The following is a 15,104-nucleotide window of genomic DNA, read 5'->3' as shown; positions in this document are numbered from 1 at the left end:
GTATACACTAAAATAAGTGATTAAAAATATTTTTGTACAAAAAGTAAGACCAATCAATAAATATACACACACCTAAATAATTCTTCTTCTATACAGTAATCGGGTCATTTGTTTCTCACCACACTGTCTGTCTTTCTTCATCTTCCCTGGTTCCTTGGTTTACTAACTCCTGTTTTAACATCTGGTGATTGAAAGTTTGACGAGAGGTTTATTTGATTCACCCGTTCAAACTGGAGCTGAAGTATTTTGTGCGACGTGCGCATCGATGCTTGCCGGTGTTCCACTTTTCCCTCCACAGCCGCCTCTTGAAGAGCGATTGTTTGGACACTAAGCCTTGTCACTTCTGCCCTGTCCCGTCTGTCTACCTGTCTGTCCACTCTGTCCCTCCAGATCAACAACAAGGCTAATGTGGTCACCAGTCCCAAAGAGCCTGTCCCCACTCCTTCTCTGGTACACTGTCTGCCTGCCTGCCTGCCTTGCTGCCCGTGTGTTTGCATGACTGTCGATCTCTAACTATTCATCCGTCCATACTTTCAGTGACCTCGGTCCTGATTACACAGCTGTGTTCAACTCGTCTTTCCCAATTTACCGTGGATTTTTTTTTTTTTTTTTCATTTAGATTAAGAAACGCATTTCTTTACTGATTGTGTAACATGAGTCCACATGCACTTCTGGATGGCTTTTTTGTTGTTGTTGTTGTTGTTGCTCTGCCTCCTTGCTGTACATGGGCTACATTCTCCTCTGTTGTTGATGATGGGTGTAATGGCACTAGAGTCATTGCATGCCAACTGTGGCTAATACAGCATTGCTGCAGGTTTTAAGCCTTTGTTGTCAGCCAAACTGGAGACAACACTGGTTTGTTATTGGGTTAAGTGATGGAGGACAAATATATTACAACAGGAAATACCATTTGTAATGCTGAAATGTGAATTCGTTAACGTAGTAACACTGACACTAATGTTATAGGATTATGCTCCACTGAATTTTGTGTTTCTGGTACCACTTAGCCATAGCTCTTTGGGGAAGAAGCCTGTCAGCGGCTTGAATAGGAAGATCATTGCTATCCTAAACAAAACATCTGTAATTGACCCAGAATCCCAAACTGAATTAATGAGATTATTTGAATCTGTAGCTTCTGCCCACAGCCGGCGTCACATGCAACAGAATTTAAAGTTTGATCGTGGGAATTTTTTTTACGGAAATGGATCAAAAACAAAGTCATAGTGTGTAACATGATAATTAATGTCGGTGTGAAGATGTACGTTTCGTGTGTGTGTGTGTGTGTGGTAGGTATGGAGTGGGAAGACATGGTTAGCCTCGCTAACATAAGACATTTACCTTGGTCACCTGCTGTTCTGAAGCTGACTAATCAACATGAACTTCTTTTTTTTTCTCATTGATACGCAAACGGTAATGTGAAAACATTAGTTTGTGGTTTCAGGGGGGGGGGTTATGTGTCAGTACAACTTCTTGGCAAACACCCCTGTAAAAACGCATGTTGTCACCTTAATACATTTAAATCCATTTACTGATTAAGAGATGATACACACGCCCTTTAGTCAGCTGGAGATATTGATGCCCTTATTCTTTTAAGTTTGGACAAAGCCAGGCTAGCTGTTCCCCCTGCTTCCAGTCTTTTCACTAACCAGTATCCCAGCTCTATAAGTGCACAGACATCTTCTCATCTTGCTATGGGAGAAAAGCAAATCGGCTTATTTCCCAAAATATTGAACTCCACCTTCATTTTTTTTTTTTTTTTTTTAGTTTTATACCTTTGGACTTTTTAACAAACAAGAAATGTTCTAACACGGATACTCACCTTTAGTACTTATAATTGAGACCGAAGAGTTCCACAGTCATCCAAACCTTGGATGTAGCGGGTCCCAAACATTTTTCACGCGAAGAACTGAGATTTCTACCTCTGGATTCCTGGATGTCCCTGCGAATGTCTTCGCTTTTCCACATGTAGAGAGTTACACTCATGCTGACAGTCACACACGCTCCTGAAAAAAAGGTCGTATCCTACGATTGTTCGCCAGGAAAGGCAGCTAATTTACTGCAGTGTCTGTGTCTCATGTCAGTTACGTCATCTTGTCACCATTCCTGAGTGAAACCTGATCATCTGTGGTGAAAGACTTGAAAGACTTTACATGATCTGTGTCGAGTAGTACTGCCGTGTTCTGTGGTGATTGTGTTTTTAGTAACGACTTGTTTTCCCCAAATAGCAATCACGTTCTGTTTTAAACTCTTCCTTCACCATTTTAATTTTGTCTCCTTTGCTAAATGCTTTCTTGTCGATCTCACTTCCTAACTCCCTTTCATTCTGCACCAACATCTCTTCCTACTGTTGGTCCTCTCTAATCAGGAGCCTCAAACCACTGTTATCCACAACCCAGCTGATGGAAACAAGGTATACAGCTGGACAGATGCTGCTCTGACGCTGTAGTTTGCTGCTGATGTGTGTGTGTCATTTAGAGTAGAGCCTAAATGTTGCTTCTGATGGTGATATCTGTGTGCCATTGGTTGGTCTTAAAACTCGTATGTCATGTGAGAAAACGCGGGACTGCAGGTTCTATGGATTAAATACTGCATGTTTATTAACTGTTGCATGTAATTCTTTCTCTAAACGTTGGTCATCTGTTACAGTTTTGTGCGTTGCTTACTATTCTGAGTATTAATGCTATTGTGTCGTCGTGTGTGGTCTTCAAATATTTCACAACATATCGTGAGTTTTTTTTTTTTTTTTTTTTTTTACCGTTTCAGAAGCATCGTCATCGTAACGTTCAGTTTTTAAAGTTGTGTGATGAAGGGATTATGCATGCAACTGGAACACATCCAGACCATGCAATGGCACGGTGAACAAAAGCTGCTCCAAACCCCAATCCTTTTCCATCTACCGTGTCGAAGAGATCTTCTTGTGCTCACATATGGATCTACATTATCATGTATTATCCATTCAATAACATTGTAGGAACATGTGCATGAACATGAACTGGTATTTTTTTTTTTTTTAGCTTTGTGCATTGACAGGATGCTGTTGTAGCTCATAGCGTAGCAAACAGTCAATGTTCGTGTGCATAGTAAAATGAGAGGGTCATTGTACAATATATAAAACAACATAAATGATTGTCTTATTATTGGCTAAATATGCATATCAAGGAAAATTCTGTTTCATTTTAAGCAATTATAATTCCTGCTTTCCAAAGACTCACAACGCTGTAAAATGTCCCCTTTCAACATTTGTAACTTAACTACATTTCAATAAAGTAAAAAGGTTTTAGGCCCATATTGATTCAGCAGTTAAACTCGGTATAAAAAAAAAAAAAATAACTTGCAGTAACTTTAAACACACCATTTTCGGATTCATCACCCGGTCGCCTCTCGCCATCCGTCTGGTCACTTTAACACCCAGTTCGTATCAACCAAGTGCTCCGGTAGATGATGATGAAATGAGCTGCCGTGAATGAGCATCCCGATCTCCAGATACCAGGGCTGGTTACACTCACAAAATCTTTTTTTCTTTTCTTTTTTTTTTTTTTATCGTTTCACAGGAGTCCAGTGAGAGTACCAACACCACCATCGAGGACGAGGACGTGAGAGGTAGGAAGGTTCAGACTGACAAATACACAATACTCTTCCAACAGCACGACAGCTCCCACACACCTCATTCAAAAATGTTCTCGTCAGCTTTTAAACAAACGGTCACTTTTTGAAGTTTGTACATCACAGGTTAAGGTCACCTTTATTTTGTTTTTCCTCTTTGGTAGCTCTGACTTACGTTACAATTCGGTTTGTGCTAACCATGTTTTTCACAGGAATGATTTTTGTGCCAAACGCTTTTACTGGTTGTTCATTTTGCGTGTCATGGCTATCACAGTACCACGTATACGAACCAGAGCCTGAGGGTGAAAAATACCTGTGGGCTTGTATTGACCCCTTGTTTATGGTGGTTTGAGTGAACGCAGTATGGAAACTCGCATCAATTTCACTTCGTTCACATACTGATTCATGTATGTGAATGAAGTGATATTGATATTTGGTATTCAGGTATTCCTTACCTCCCGTAAGGAAACACTACTAGTACAGGAGTGGGGGGGGAGGGGGTGACAATAATAACTCCTTCTGCCCCAGGAATTTTGAAATGTTACATGAACAGCTCACTTTCCGCAAACAAAACTGACAGTCAATTGTGGCGAGTTAAAACTGCAAGGGCAGCTACAGTTTACAGATAATGAATATGTCTGGATTAACCTGCTTCACTTTGGAGATTGTACATGTTTTCTCTGAGCCATGCGGTGTGGATTTGATCAATTTAAGATAGGATACTGTATGTACAGCACTAATACTTGGTCTCGAGGCTCTGTCCTCATCACTCCCTTTCAGGACACAACCAACCCAGAACAACAGAGATTGGACAGTGACGGTAATAACGAGGGTTTCCTCTGAGAAACTAGACCATGCCTTCAGGTGGATGCTGCAGTGAGAGAGGGGTGTTTGAAAAATGATATGACCATAAACAGTCCAGACCATAAACTGTCTATACGATATAAGTACCAGTACCACAAACCAGAGTTTGGAGCTCTTTGAACACCTGCCTCGGACCACTCACGTGCAAGCTTTCAGATATCTGGCACCGTTGTGCACAAGCTCCACTCATCTCTATTCAGGTTGCAGTTTGGTTGGGAAACATTGAAACCTGCATTCAAAGTAGACTTGATACAACATTTTGGATTCTTCAGTTGGCTGTTATCTCAATCAATCGGCACTCAATGGTCACAATATGGAAGTGTTGGGTTGTGTACAGGAGACAGAGACCTCATTCCTGTTGAGTGGCTGTAAAATAGCAAGAACAAGGAAAACAACGAGCGAAAGGGAAACACGTCTGCGAGTTGAGTGAACAGAAATCTTTTAGATGTGCTCTGAGTGTCTACAGAGTGGAATTGATTTGTGATCCGCATGTCCTTGTGTGCTCTGTTCACTACAGTAGTGACCTTTGTTAGAACAGATCATCTTTTTTTTTACATAAACCAGGCTTAAACTCTTGATATTTTGAACATTTGCAAAAGCATTTCAGCATTAATTCATTCCTGAGACTCCTCACATTCAAATAGTTCCCTGCAGTATTTGTGCGTGTATGCCAGCATACTGTATTTCCATAATTGTAGCACACGCACAAACGCATTAAAGGATATGGCCCTTTATAATGGCGTCCACTGTTATTCGTGGCTGATGGGGTCATGATTCCTCAATGCTTCAGTAACCATATTGAAGCTTTGAAACTGCTTTCCGTAGCTCCACTTTTGACAGTGTTCAGTACGATGTGTTAGTGTCCCATCAGGGTTTCTTCCCCCCCCTCGTCATTTCTTTCTGCTTATTCATTCAAATCATCTCAGATTTGCATTTGCTGCACCAATCAAAGCTTCAGCCAACAAACATGTTGATCAAATTAGGGGAATATTTTAGTCCTGATTTCTTTTAAGACTTCAGCAGTGGTCTCTATTTTTAGATCTGTCCGTGGCAGGAAGTGGGAAAAAAAAAATATGTTGAAAATGCAATGAGAGACAAAAAAAAAAAAAAAAGTTCTACATCTTGAAATTACTTTTATTCACCTACATGTATGGTAGATCGTTGGTGGCTCCGTCTTAGTATAATTTCCTCTCTGCTAAAGGGATCTGTGTGGCCGGCATATCTTTTCCTTGGGAATTTGGTTGAAGGGTGAAGGCAGCTACGTTCTTGACTGGACTGGAAGATATGTTTAATATCCATTAGTTTTTGTTTGTTCTTTTTCTTTTATGTTTACTTGGAGGCAGGTGAAGTAAACTACAGGCTGAAAACCCACCGGACGTATCTTCACCTTTTAAGATTGTCATAGCTAATGTGTTGTAACTGCCTATTTAAACACAAGCAAACGCAGCATTCTTTTGGAGTCACGTTAGTGTCCTGCTGATGAATGTAAGTTTAATATTCACTTCCCTTCTAGATCTGCGAGGTTAAATTTGTCCATTTAGCTTCAAGAAGTTTGACTGTCTTCACCCAAAAAAAAAAACAACAAAAAATCTAAGTTAGCACTTCAGCTCCTCATAGCTGCTCTAATAGACATTAGAGCATGGAGGAGGAGATATTAAGTTACGACAACTTTATGATGTATTTATATATCAGTGTTGTGTTTAGAGGTTGCTCCCCCTCCCCCCAAACCTGAATGCCCAGATGTAACACTTATAAAATTGTGTGTTCGAGGCAAACCATGTAAAAAGCTGCTCTGTACATGAATCAATCTTCGTACGCAGAGGCAGGCGGATGGAACGTATCTGTTCATCTGATAATTGTAGCATTCGTACTTTAATGCTCTTTTCTGAGGCCCATGCTCTTGTATTATCACCTCAGGAAAGGGGTCGTTTTTCCATTACTGCTGTGTGTCCTTCACTAAATGTTGCTCCGTGTGCTCTGTCCATGAGATTTGTTCTTAGCTGGTGGAAGAATCAAGAGTTTTGAACAAATTGTCATTTCCTACATGCTTTTCATGTTTTCCTCATTTCATGTTTTCCTTTCCTTTTCTTTTCTTTTTTTTTTATCTCATTTTCTCCCATCCTGTGACATTTCCATCTCATTACCTGCAATCCTCTGTACCATTAAATCTCAGCAGTCTCCCGCTGCTCTAGTTCCCAAATCTACCACCTTAAGCATGTAGACCAGCCCACCTCCCCCCGGCCTCCCTCCCCGCGCTCCTTTTCATCCTCCTCGTCTTCCTCCTCGTTCTTCTCCTGCTGGTACTCTCCGAGTGTTTGGCCCAGTTGTGAGGAGTGCCGCCAGTACATGCTGTGGTCACTAGTGGCTGCCTACCTGCTCCTCCTCTTCGCATCTTCCTATCTGGTCTTATACTGTGACCATCCCACCACATGCCACTGCGGCCCCCATCACGCACCCACGCAGAGCTCTGGCCCCCAGCGCAGGGCACCCCTGCCCAGCTCGGGCCCCACCGACTCCCAGTGTAAGTCCCACTCCTAAGTGCCCAGGAAGAAACGGCAAACTTCACCTCATTTTAATATCACTCAAGACGTCTCCAAGTAAAGCAGGACGTACCACCCCGTTTCCAAAAAAAAAACGATGTTTGAACCATTCAAACAACCATTTGAAACAACATGCGGAAACAGAGAAATTTATGATTATTTATCATTTTGTTTTGAATTTGACGCCAGCAAAACATCTCCGATAAAGTTTCAAACGGGGGCAACAAAAGACTGGAAAAGTTATGTAATAAAAAAATAAAAAAAACACTTGGTGGAACATCTCGCAATTAAGTTAACTGGCAACCGATCAGTAACAATATTGGGTAGAAACAGCAAAGCAGTCTCTCAGCATTAAAGATGGGGAGAGGTTAACCCCTCTGTGAAAGACTGTGTGGGAAAATAGCGCAACAAATTAAGAATAATGTTTCTCAACAACTACAATTGTGGATTTCATATTTAGAGAGTCTGGAGAAATCTCTGTGGGCAAAGCCGTAAGCCAATAATGGATGGCCGGGATATTCGGGCCTTCAGGCGTCAAAACATCTGAGATTCTTTTTTGGAAATAATAGACTAAAGACCAGGCGAAAGCGGGGAGGGACCACTGATGTTATCAGTGCGCAACTCAAAAGCCAGCATCTGTGATGGTATCAGAATGTTATAAAATGAAGTGGTGATGCCACAAAGTGGTAAACATGCCCCTTCCCCAACCTGTGTTGCTGGCAAATGTCTCATTTTCAACATTATATATGTTGTCTTGGGTCCATTTGCAAATAAATGGGTTTCCATGATTTGCAAATCATTGCATTCTGTTTTTAATTCACATTTTATACAGCATCACAACTTTTGTTTTGGAAACCGGGTTGTATGTTTATCATTTAAGGCAAAGTCCCTTAAATCATCACTTTCAAGACAAGGCAGTAACTGAACTAAGAAATGTTTCACTTTTTGTTGATGTTAGATCTTCCTGGCAATATGGCAGACGACATACAAAATGATCTGTTCGTCCTCCTTGACAAACACGTTTTCATTGTCAGTCATATTTTTTTCAGTCTTCTTTCCAGTTGCTAGGTGATATCTGAGGGTCATTTAAGAGGCCATTGCCATCATTTTACAAAATACTAAGGCCAGGTGCCAGGTGAATATCTGAAACCTGGCAGTGTTAACATTTAATGGTTATTCTAAGCTATTTTTCACAGCCGATATTTTGTGACCCAGCAGGAAAATTACAGGTGGAACAAATTTCACTGACGATGGCTCATGTTCCAACAAAGCTCCCAAGTAAGTCATGACGGTAACACTGCATGCTCAATACCACGGGCCCGGAAAGAGCTCACCCAAACAAACCAGTTATTTTTAATGTCTCAGTTCCACCTGTACTTTTCCTTCTTTGACACGCCCACATGTCTGCTGTGAAAAAGGACTGCTGTCCTGATACCACAACGACACATCCTCAAATGCAACAACGGGCGCTGCTGAATTTGTTACAGTTTCATCTGCTGATTTCCACCTGCTACAAGACTTCAGTCTGAAATTCTTCTTTTTACTCTTCGGAAACATTTCTGCGAATGAAACTCGTCTGCAGCCGCAGAATAAAAGGTAGCCTTAAAAATTGTAATATGTTGCCATGAGTTCTAAATTAGTAATTTAGAAAAAGTTCAGAGGATGAAGAGAAAAATGCTTGTTAGCATGTTGCTAATTATACTGAAGAAGTAGGTTCACCCTGTGACTTATAATCGTTTTGTCATCGGTAGCTTTTTAACTCTTTGATCTGCACGAGATTATTATACGTATTCCTGAAAGACACCATCTAAACTCAACACATTGCCTTTTCTGTCTTAAATTTACTGCATTAAAACACGTCAGTCACTGCGGTTAAGTTTATAATAACCGTCAAAGAAACATGGCACCCGGAGTTACCTGTAGATTCAGTCACTGAAGCTCAGCGCCGTTCTTTTAGCGGTTCTGCTCAACATGTTCTATTTAAAAAAAAAATGTCATGTGCACTGGAATAAGTTCATGTGGCACTTGGATATGATACCAGTGTATTAAAAGGTTCAACTGAACGCCACCTATGTCTGAGTGCAGAGCTGCTGTGCGATAGCCCCACTTGTTGATCAGAAGCTGTCATGACACCCTTAACGTGAATACTTGTACCCCCTGCGCATAGATTATGGTCTCCGTGTGAATATGAAATGAATTTGAAATTCAGATCGTTTCATTTGAAAGATTTTGGGTCAAACTAAAAAAAATTGTAATTGTCACATCCACTGGTGTGCTCGGAGTTGTACCCGCCAGGGTTTTGTTTCTTTCGGATTTCATTGTTTTTACTCGGACTCCCAACGGAACGTGTGTTTTTGGACAACATTTAACATTTGAGAAATTTGCCAAATTTAGGAAACAAATGTTAATATTCCTCAAAGCAAGGTATGGAAGGTACCTTACTTTGAGGAACGGTATGTAATTATTCGGTTAATTGTTTGAGCTCCATTTCCTCCTGCTGAAGTTCCTTTCGAGCAAGGCAGTGAAAATCAAACTGCTCCCGGTATGTCTTCATTGTTCATTTGGACAGATTATTTAAAATGCCCATTTTTGTCCCCTCAAGGCACGTAAGCAAACTTACCAGGAGCGTCCCTGTAAGCCTCGCCAGCGCACAGTTTGTTATTTGTGAGGGTTTTAAAGTCCAGCACGAGTGCAGCGGATGCGCTGTGTTTTTGCTGTGTCAGGCTTTCTGCGGAAACGGCCAATGAGATGAGAGGATGTTGTTTGTGATCTCGTCGGTGTATGTGCACACCGCCTCCTCCTGCCTCTCTCATAAGCCTGCTGCTGGATCTGGAGCTGCCAGTTTTCGTCTCGGACACAGGCAGAACGTTCCTGCAGGAGCGATGTTTCTCTTTTCAGCCGTTAGTGTTTTGGTTTTAGTGTCCCTTGAGGGGCTTGTTGCTCAGCAGCAGACTGTACATGTTCAGTTAGCCTGCAACGACAGTCAACATGAAGCTGTTCAAGGTAAAAAAAAAAAAAAAAATGTGTGTGTGTGTGTGTGTGTGTGTGTGTGTGTGTGTGTGTGTGTGTGTGACTTCAAACTATAACCCTCTGTCAGTAGTGGATTTATTTAAAGCCAGAACATCCGCACTTATTCTTTCCATTCATTGTTTCCTAGCTTACCTACTTAGCATGAAAGGTAATTTTGATGTTGTCATATGTTGAACCATGCTGACTAACTTACTACCAGCCTCTCCTTCATTCATCTCCACGTGACACAGTATTATTCGTGGTTATGAAAATGACGTGTCTCCGTCGTTGAACATGCTCATGTTGTGATGTTGGATCAATGTTGTCCCCGTGTTCCACGTTGGTCCATTTTAACCTTGATAAATCTGTGCTTCTGTTCATCATACCGGTGCTGGCGGATCGAGTCTAAAATACCTTTCCCGTGCCTTGTCTGTGTCTCCGTCTCTCAGCTCGTAAGCAGGAGATCATTAAAGTGACCGAGCTGCTGATTGAGGCCATCAACAACGGCGACTTTGAGGCCTACACGTTAGTTCTACTGGTTTCATTTAATTCATCATTCAAATCCCTGAAAGACTTCCGCTAGTATCCTGTGACACTACATGCTCCCATGACTCTAATGCGGCTGCCTGGTGTGCTGTTTCAGGAAGATATGTGATCCCGGCCTCACGTCCTTTGAGCCCGAGGCCTTGGGCAACTTGGTGGAGGGCACCGACTTCCACCGCTTCTACTTTGAGAACGGTAAAGTTTCTCTTGGACATGCTGTTGCGAGGCGTCCGACTTAACGCCTGTATTTTCTGGATTGTGACGGTAATTAAAACAGTAAGACCAAGGTTGCATAAGACTGGACTGTATTGGTACAAAGTTGACTTTTTAAAGGGGTTAGTTTACTCACTTCTTGCGATACCTAGCCGTGCAGGTGTTTTGGGGTTTTATTTGAAAAGATATTTAAAGCTCTCAAACTCTTTCCTCAGTAAACTTGATCATTTCCATCATTTTGATATATCAGTACTCAAACGTTATTATTTTTTACGATATATAGTGTCCGGCTGCTTTATTTTTTTTTTATTTATGTCTTTACACGTTTAAGTGAGTAGATTTGAAGGCACTCAGTCTTCGCTATCTTGTCAGTATAAGGTTAATAGTGTTTTCATTGCTTCCAAATACATAGCAAGAGACAGCATTGATAACAACAGCGTCCGATTTATTTTCATTCATATTTGTGCTGGAGGTAATGGAAAAATATTTAAAATGTTCCAATGTGATGTAATCTTACAATTTGAAATAATCCAAAACGAAAAGATTTAAGGAACCATAACAAAACCCGCTGACCATAACTTTACTTGTACATGTAACGAATAAATGTAACTACATGTTAACATGTCGTCAAGATACCATGTTAAATACAAAAACAGAAGTAATTAGACAAATATGCCAGCTAGGCGGAGGCAACTACACTTTGTATTTTCATTTCTGAAATGTTACAATGAGAGCGGAATAATCCAGTTTCCTCTTCTTTTTTTTTTTTATTACAATTAATTGATTAATTCTGTAAAATGTTGTGATATAATGAAAGTTGTCCATCACAAGTTCAAGAACTAATTATTCAAAAACGTCGTGTTTCACAAGATATAAAACGGAGAGGCTGGAATTTGTGTAACCGAGACATGTCTCTGCAGAGGTTTTGAGAACCTCATTTCACTTTCAGTTTTTGTTTCTCATTTCTATGAGTAATGATATTTTTTTTTGTACCGGCATTGTAAATGTAGACCAGATTTAGTCGTTGACCGCGTTTTAACAGCGTTGTTTTGCTCTCAGCCCTGTCTAAGGGGAAGCAGCCCATCCACACCATCCTGCTCAACCCCCACGTCCACCTGATCGGAGACGAGGCCGCCTGCATCGCCTACATCCGCCTCACCCAGTACATCGACGGCAACGGCATGCCTCGCACCATGCAGTCGGAGGAGACCCGCATCTGGCACCGTCGCGACAGCAAGTGGCAGAACATCCATTTCCACCGCTCCGGCTCGCCCACCGTGCCCACCAAGTGAGCGCCCCCTCCCCCCAAATGCCAAACTTCCTGTCCGGATTGGATGCAATTCTTACGAATCACCGCTCGTGTGAATGCCGTCTCTCAATAACGCCTTTGTACATTAGTGGGCGATAGCGAGTCACTGTTGCGTCCAGGCAGCTTGCCAGCAATTTGGTGTTACATTCCTAGGCTGTATATAAAAGTGGCCGTAGCTTCCGGCTCTGAAAAATCGGGCTGATGCTTTTAAGTGCCTGGAGCCGCAATACAACCGAGTGCCGCCGAAGGTTGGCTCCAAAAAGCCTCCGGCTCCATAGGCTCCCATTCAACTCGCCTCGTAAAGTTCTGTCAATACAATTTCTCCAGCAGTTATCTCGGTGTTGTTAGCTGAAGTCATTCCTTCTCGTTAGTCTTCGAGCTTTCCGTCTGAAAATGATCCTGTCATTAATAAGTAATATATGATAATAAAATAAGCTTCAAAAAGGTGTGGGTTTTTTTTTTTTTTTTTTTGGGGGGGGGTGTGTCCGTTTGATTGACAGCTATCGGTGGGTGGGATGTCGTATTGTCAGGTTTCCAAACAGACAAGAGCCAGATACCACCGCTCGCTCCCTGCCAGCTCCTCCAAAAAAATGGTCGCTTCCTGCTCCAAACCGTTTCGAACCAGCAAGATGTCACCGGCCAAATTCTGAACCCGAGGCTTCACGATGGCCGTTCACAAAGCCAACGGGCGACGTCACTGCTGGTTGCTGCTTGATTACCCCGAAATCTGTGACCTACAGTGAAAAGGGCTTTAATCTCAGTGCTGCGTTTGATTCCACCAAGCAAAAAGGAAAAACAAAAAGATGAAATGGAATAAGATGGAGGCATTTTTCTTCTAACTATTAATCCGCATGTTATCTGTGTTGCAGTTAATACGACAATCTTCGACTACAAACACCCTCCGGCCTACAGCAGTCAGCTGACCAGACCCCGCCTACCACGAGTCCATCAAATCCCTAAACCAATCCCCGCCCTCATTTGCTCGAGCTCCGCCCTCTCAGTGTGTTGTTTACATATTGCCGCTGCTGGATTGAAGATTATCCTACAACTTTCAAACAAACAACAGATGACGGATAAGAGAGAAGTTCAGGTTTTGACCATAATATCTTGTAGTCAGACTTTGTGGTGTTCATATCGGGATATCACCATCCGCAGCATGTTTAATCATTCCGAGTTGGGTTTCTTTGTTTAGATCTGTATGTTTTAAATAGAAGTGGGTTTCACGGGAGCCGCCCGTTTCGTTTGAACATTACACGCTACTGTGATGTGTTTACCTTTTGGCACGATGACCAATATGTCACGTGCCCCGCTTTTTACTCCCGTATCTTTTCAGAATTGCCATTTATCTCGGCTCAGACACAAGCTTGCTTTGTTTTGGTAATGTGTAGGTTTTGGTAATCGATGTTAAAATGCTCTCTCTTTGCTTGCTCTTTCGCAGCATCCGTGCGATCAGAATGAGTTGACTAATTTTACTGTTCACTGGTTTTACCAGTATGTTTCCTAGGAATCAAAACTACATGTTTTAAAGGGAAAATCAACTGAAACGAGTTTAATTTTGCCTGTTTGGTCGTCCACCGTTACAGCGCAGTCTCTTAGTCTCTCTTATGATAGAATGTAAAGTGTAGAAATTGAGTTCTTAAAAGCCATTCTCTGACTCTTACCAGTCAAATCATATGTTCATACAATAAGGAGCTAAATATGTGAACTGTATCATTCTATTTTGTTTTGTTTACGTTTTATATTGTGATATCGATGCTTGTCCCTCCACTTCTCGCTATCTTTACTTTCTTTTGCCATTTTAACCTTTGTGTTTTATGGCCAATTCCTACTGTTCGACTGGTGTAGGCCAGTATTTCACAGCACCGTGTTTTACACTGGACGCAACCACGCTAGAGTCACGACGTTCACAACGACACAAATTCGCAGTTCAGTTCAACTGCTCCGTTTTTCATTGGGGACCGGATTATTAGCAGAATTACTGAGCAGTAAGCCATTCTATTTCATTAAGATACACAATTATGTCTGAGTGTCAGTCAGATTAAACAAGAAAAGGGTTGTTAGATCCAGATTTCTAAACACAGATAGGGTGGTGTGACATATGTGGGGAAACAAAAATAGTTTAATTTCAGAATCAAAGCGAAACGAGCAGAAGTCACGATTGAAGACAAATTCACGGGGTGTCTGGCCTGGTTATTTGTGAGGATTTTTTTTTTTTTTTTTTGGTGTATTAAATAATGACATCATTGAACTGTTGAGGATATGGCTTGTATTTTCTTTTGTTTAATCACATTTGTCCGACACAGCACACTTTGTTTTTATCTTTCTAAAAATCCATTTAAATTCCTGATGAGAAGCTGGTAGATAATATCGCCATTATGGGACAAGCCTGATGTATGTTTAAGAAATCTCAAATAAAAAGTGTGACTTATGCCAAATGACCAAAGTCTTCAGTTGTTGTATTGTCACCACTGCATCTACGCATCAGAGTCTTGATCAAGTAAATCAACTCGAGCAATTGTTCGTTTGTTAGAAATATGACTGTGCCTCAAGTTTCTAGCAGAGCATTACTCACTAAGTAACATTGTGATAGGTACGGCTTCAGAACTAAGTCAGTGTCAGAGGTCAGATTTTTAGTCTGAACCAGTAATTCCACAACTGCGGTACAGGATCATCCTGGAGATACTCAAAAGCCTTGCTGAAAGCAGTTGTTTATTCTACATGATCCACAGATGCATGCTGCATAACCACAAAGATTTACAGGATTTCCTGCTTTAAAAAACAGTGATAAACAATTCTGAACATCAGGATTTTCCCACATTTCAGCACCAATACTGGTGTATAAACATTACAGAGTGCACCAGTCACAGTTTGTGTGACGTTAGTTGGGGAAGGCACCTCTCCAAAATCACAGATCGCCTTTCATATATGTTATGTTTTGCTTCACTGACGTTGTTTTCTACAATTTCACATCTATTACAAACTGAAATGTCCATAAAATACAATTTTATGTCAGATTAAACGGG

General features: G+C 41.3%; 1 protein-coding gene across 16 annotated transcripts in view; it reads left to right on the top strand.

The window, feature by feature from the left end:
* Nucleotides 1-14,524, top strand: part of LOC138634094 (calcium/calmodulin-dependent protein kinase type II delta 1 chain) — a 42,630-nt gene extending 28,106 nt beyond the window's left edge. For 4 of the 16 annotated variants that reach the window (XM_069720726.1, XM_069720725.1, XM_069720718.1 and 1 more), the window contains 8 exons: nucleotides 391-450; nucleotides 2,366-2,410; nucleotides 3,552-3,600; nucleotides 10,165-10,185; nucleotides 10,466-10,541; nucleotides 10,660-10,754; nucleotides 11,832-12,060; nucleotides 12,951-14,524. In XM_069720726.1, the coding sequence (XP_069576827.1) occupies nucleotides 391-450; nucleotides 2,366-2,410; nucleotides 3,552-3,600; nucleotides 10,165-10,185; nucleotides 10,466-10,541; nucleotides 10,660-10,754; nucleotides 11,832-12,060; nucleotides 12,951-12,954 (579 nt within the window). In that variant the 3' untranslated portion in view covers nucleotides 12,955-14,524. Of the gene's footprint in view, nucleotides 1-390; nucleotides 451-2,365; nucleotides 2,411-3,551; nucleotides 3,601-10,164; nucleotides 10,186-10,465; nucleotides 10,542-10,659; nucleotides 10,755-11,831; nucleotides 12,065-12,950 lie in introns of those variants that run through there. The other 12 variants (XM_069720727.1, XM_069720716.1, XM_069720720.1 and 9 more) reach the window with 7 other exon arrangements.
* The last annotated feature ends 580 nt before the right edge of the window (nucleotides 14,525-15,104 follow it).

This window comes from Brachyistius frenatus, unplaced genomic scaffold, assembly GCF_029030835.1.
Source record: "Brachyistius frenatus isolate BFR_SWC_R1_liver_20210118 unplaced genomic scaffold, ASM2903083v1 Contig_248, whole genome shotgun sequence".
NCBI lineage: Eukaryota > Metazoa > Chordata > Actinopteri > Embiotocidae > Brachyistius > Brachyistius frenatus.
Note: the sequence above shows the minus strand (reverse complement) of the source record. Positions and strands in the feature narration are given on the sequence as shown.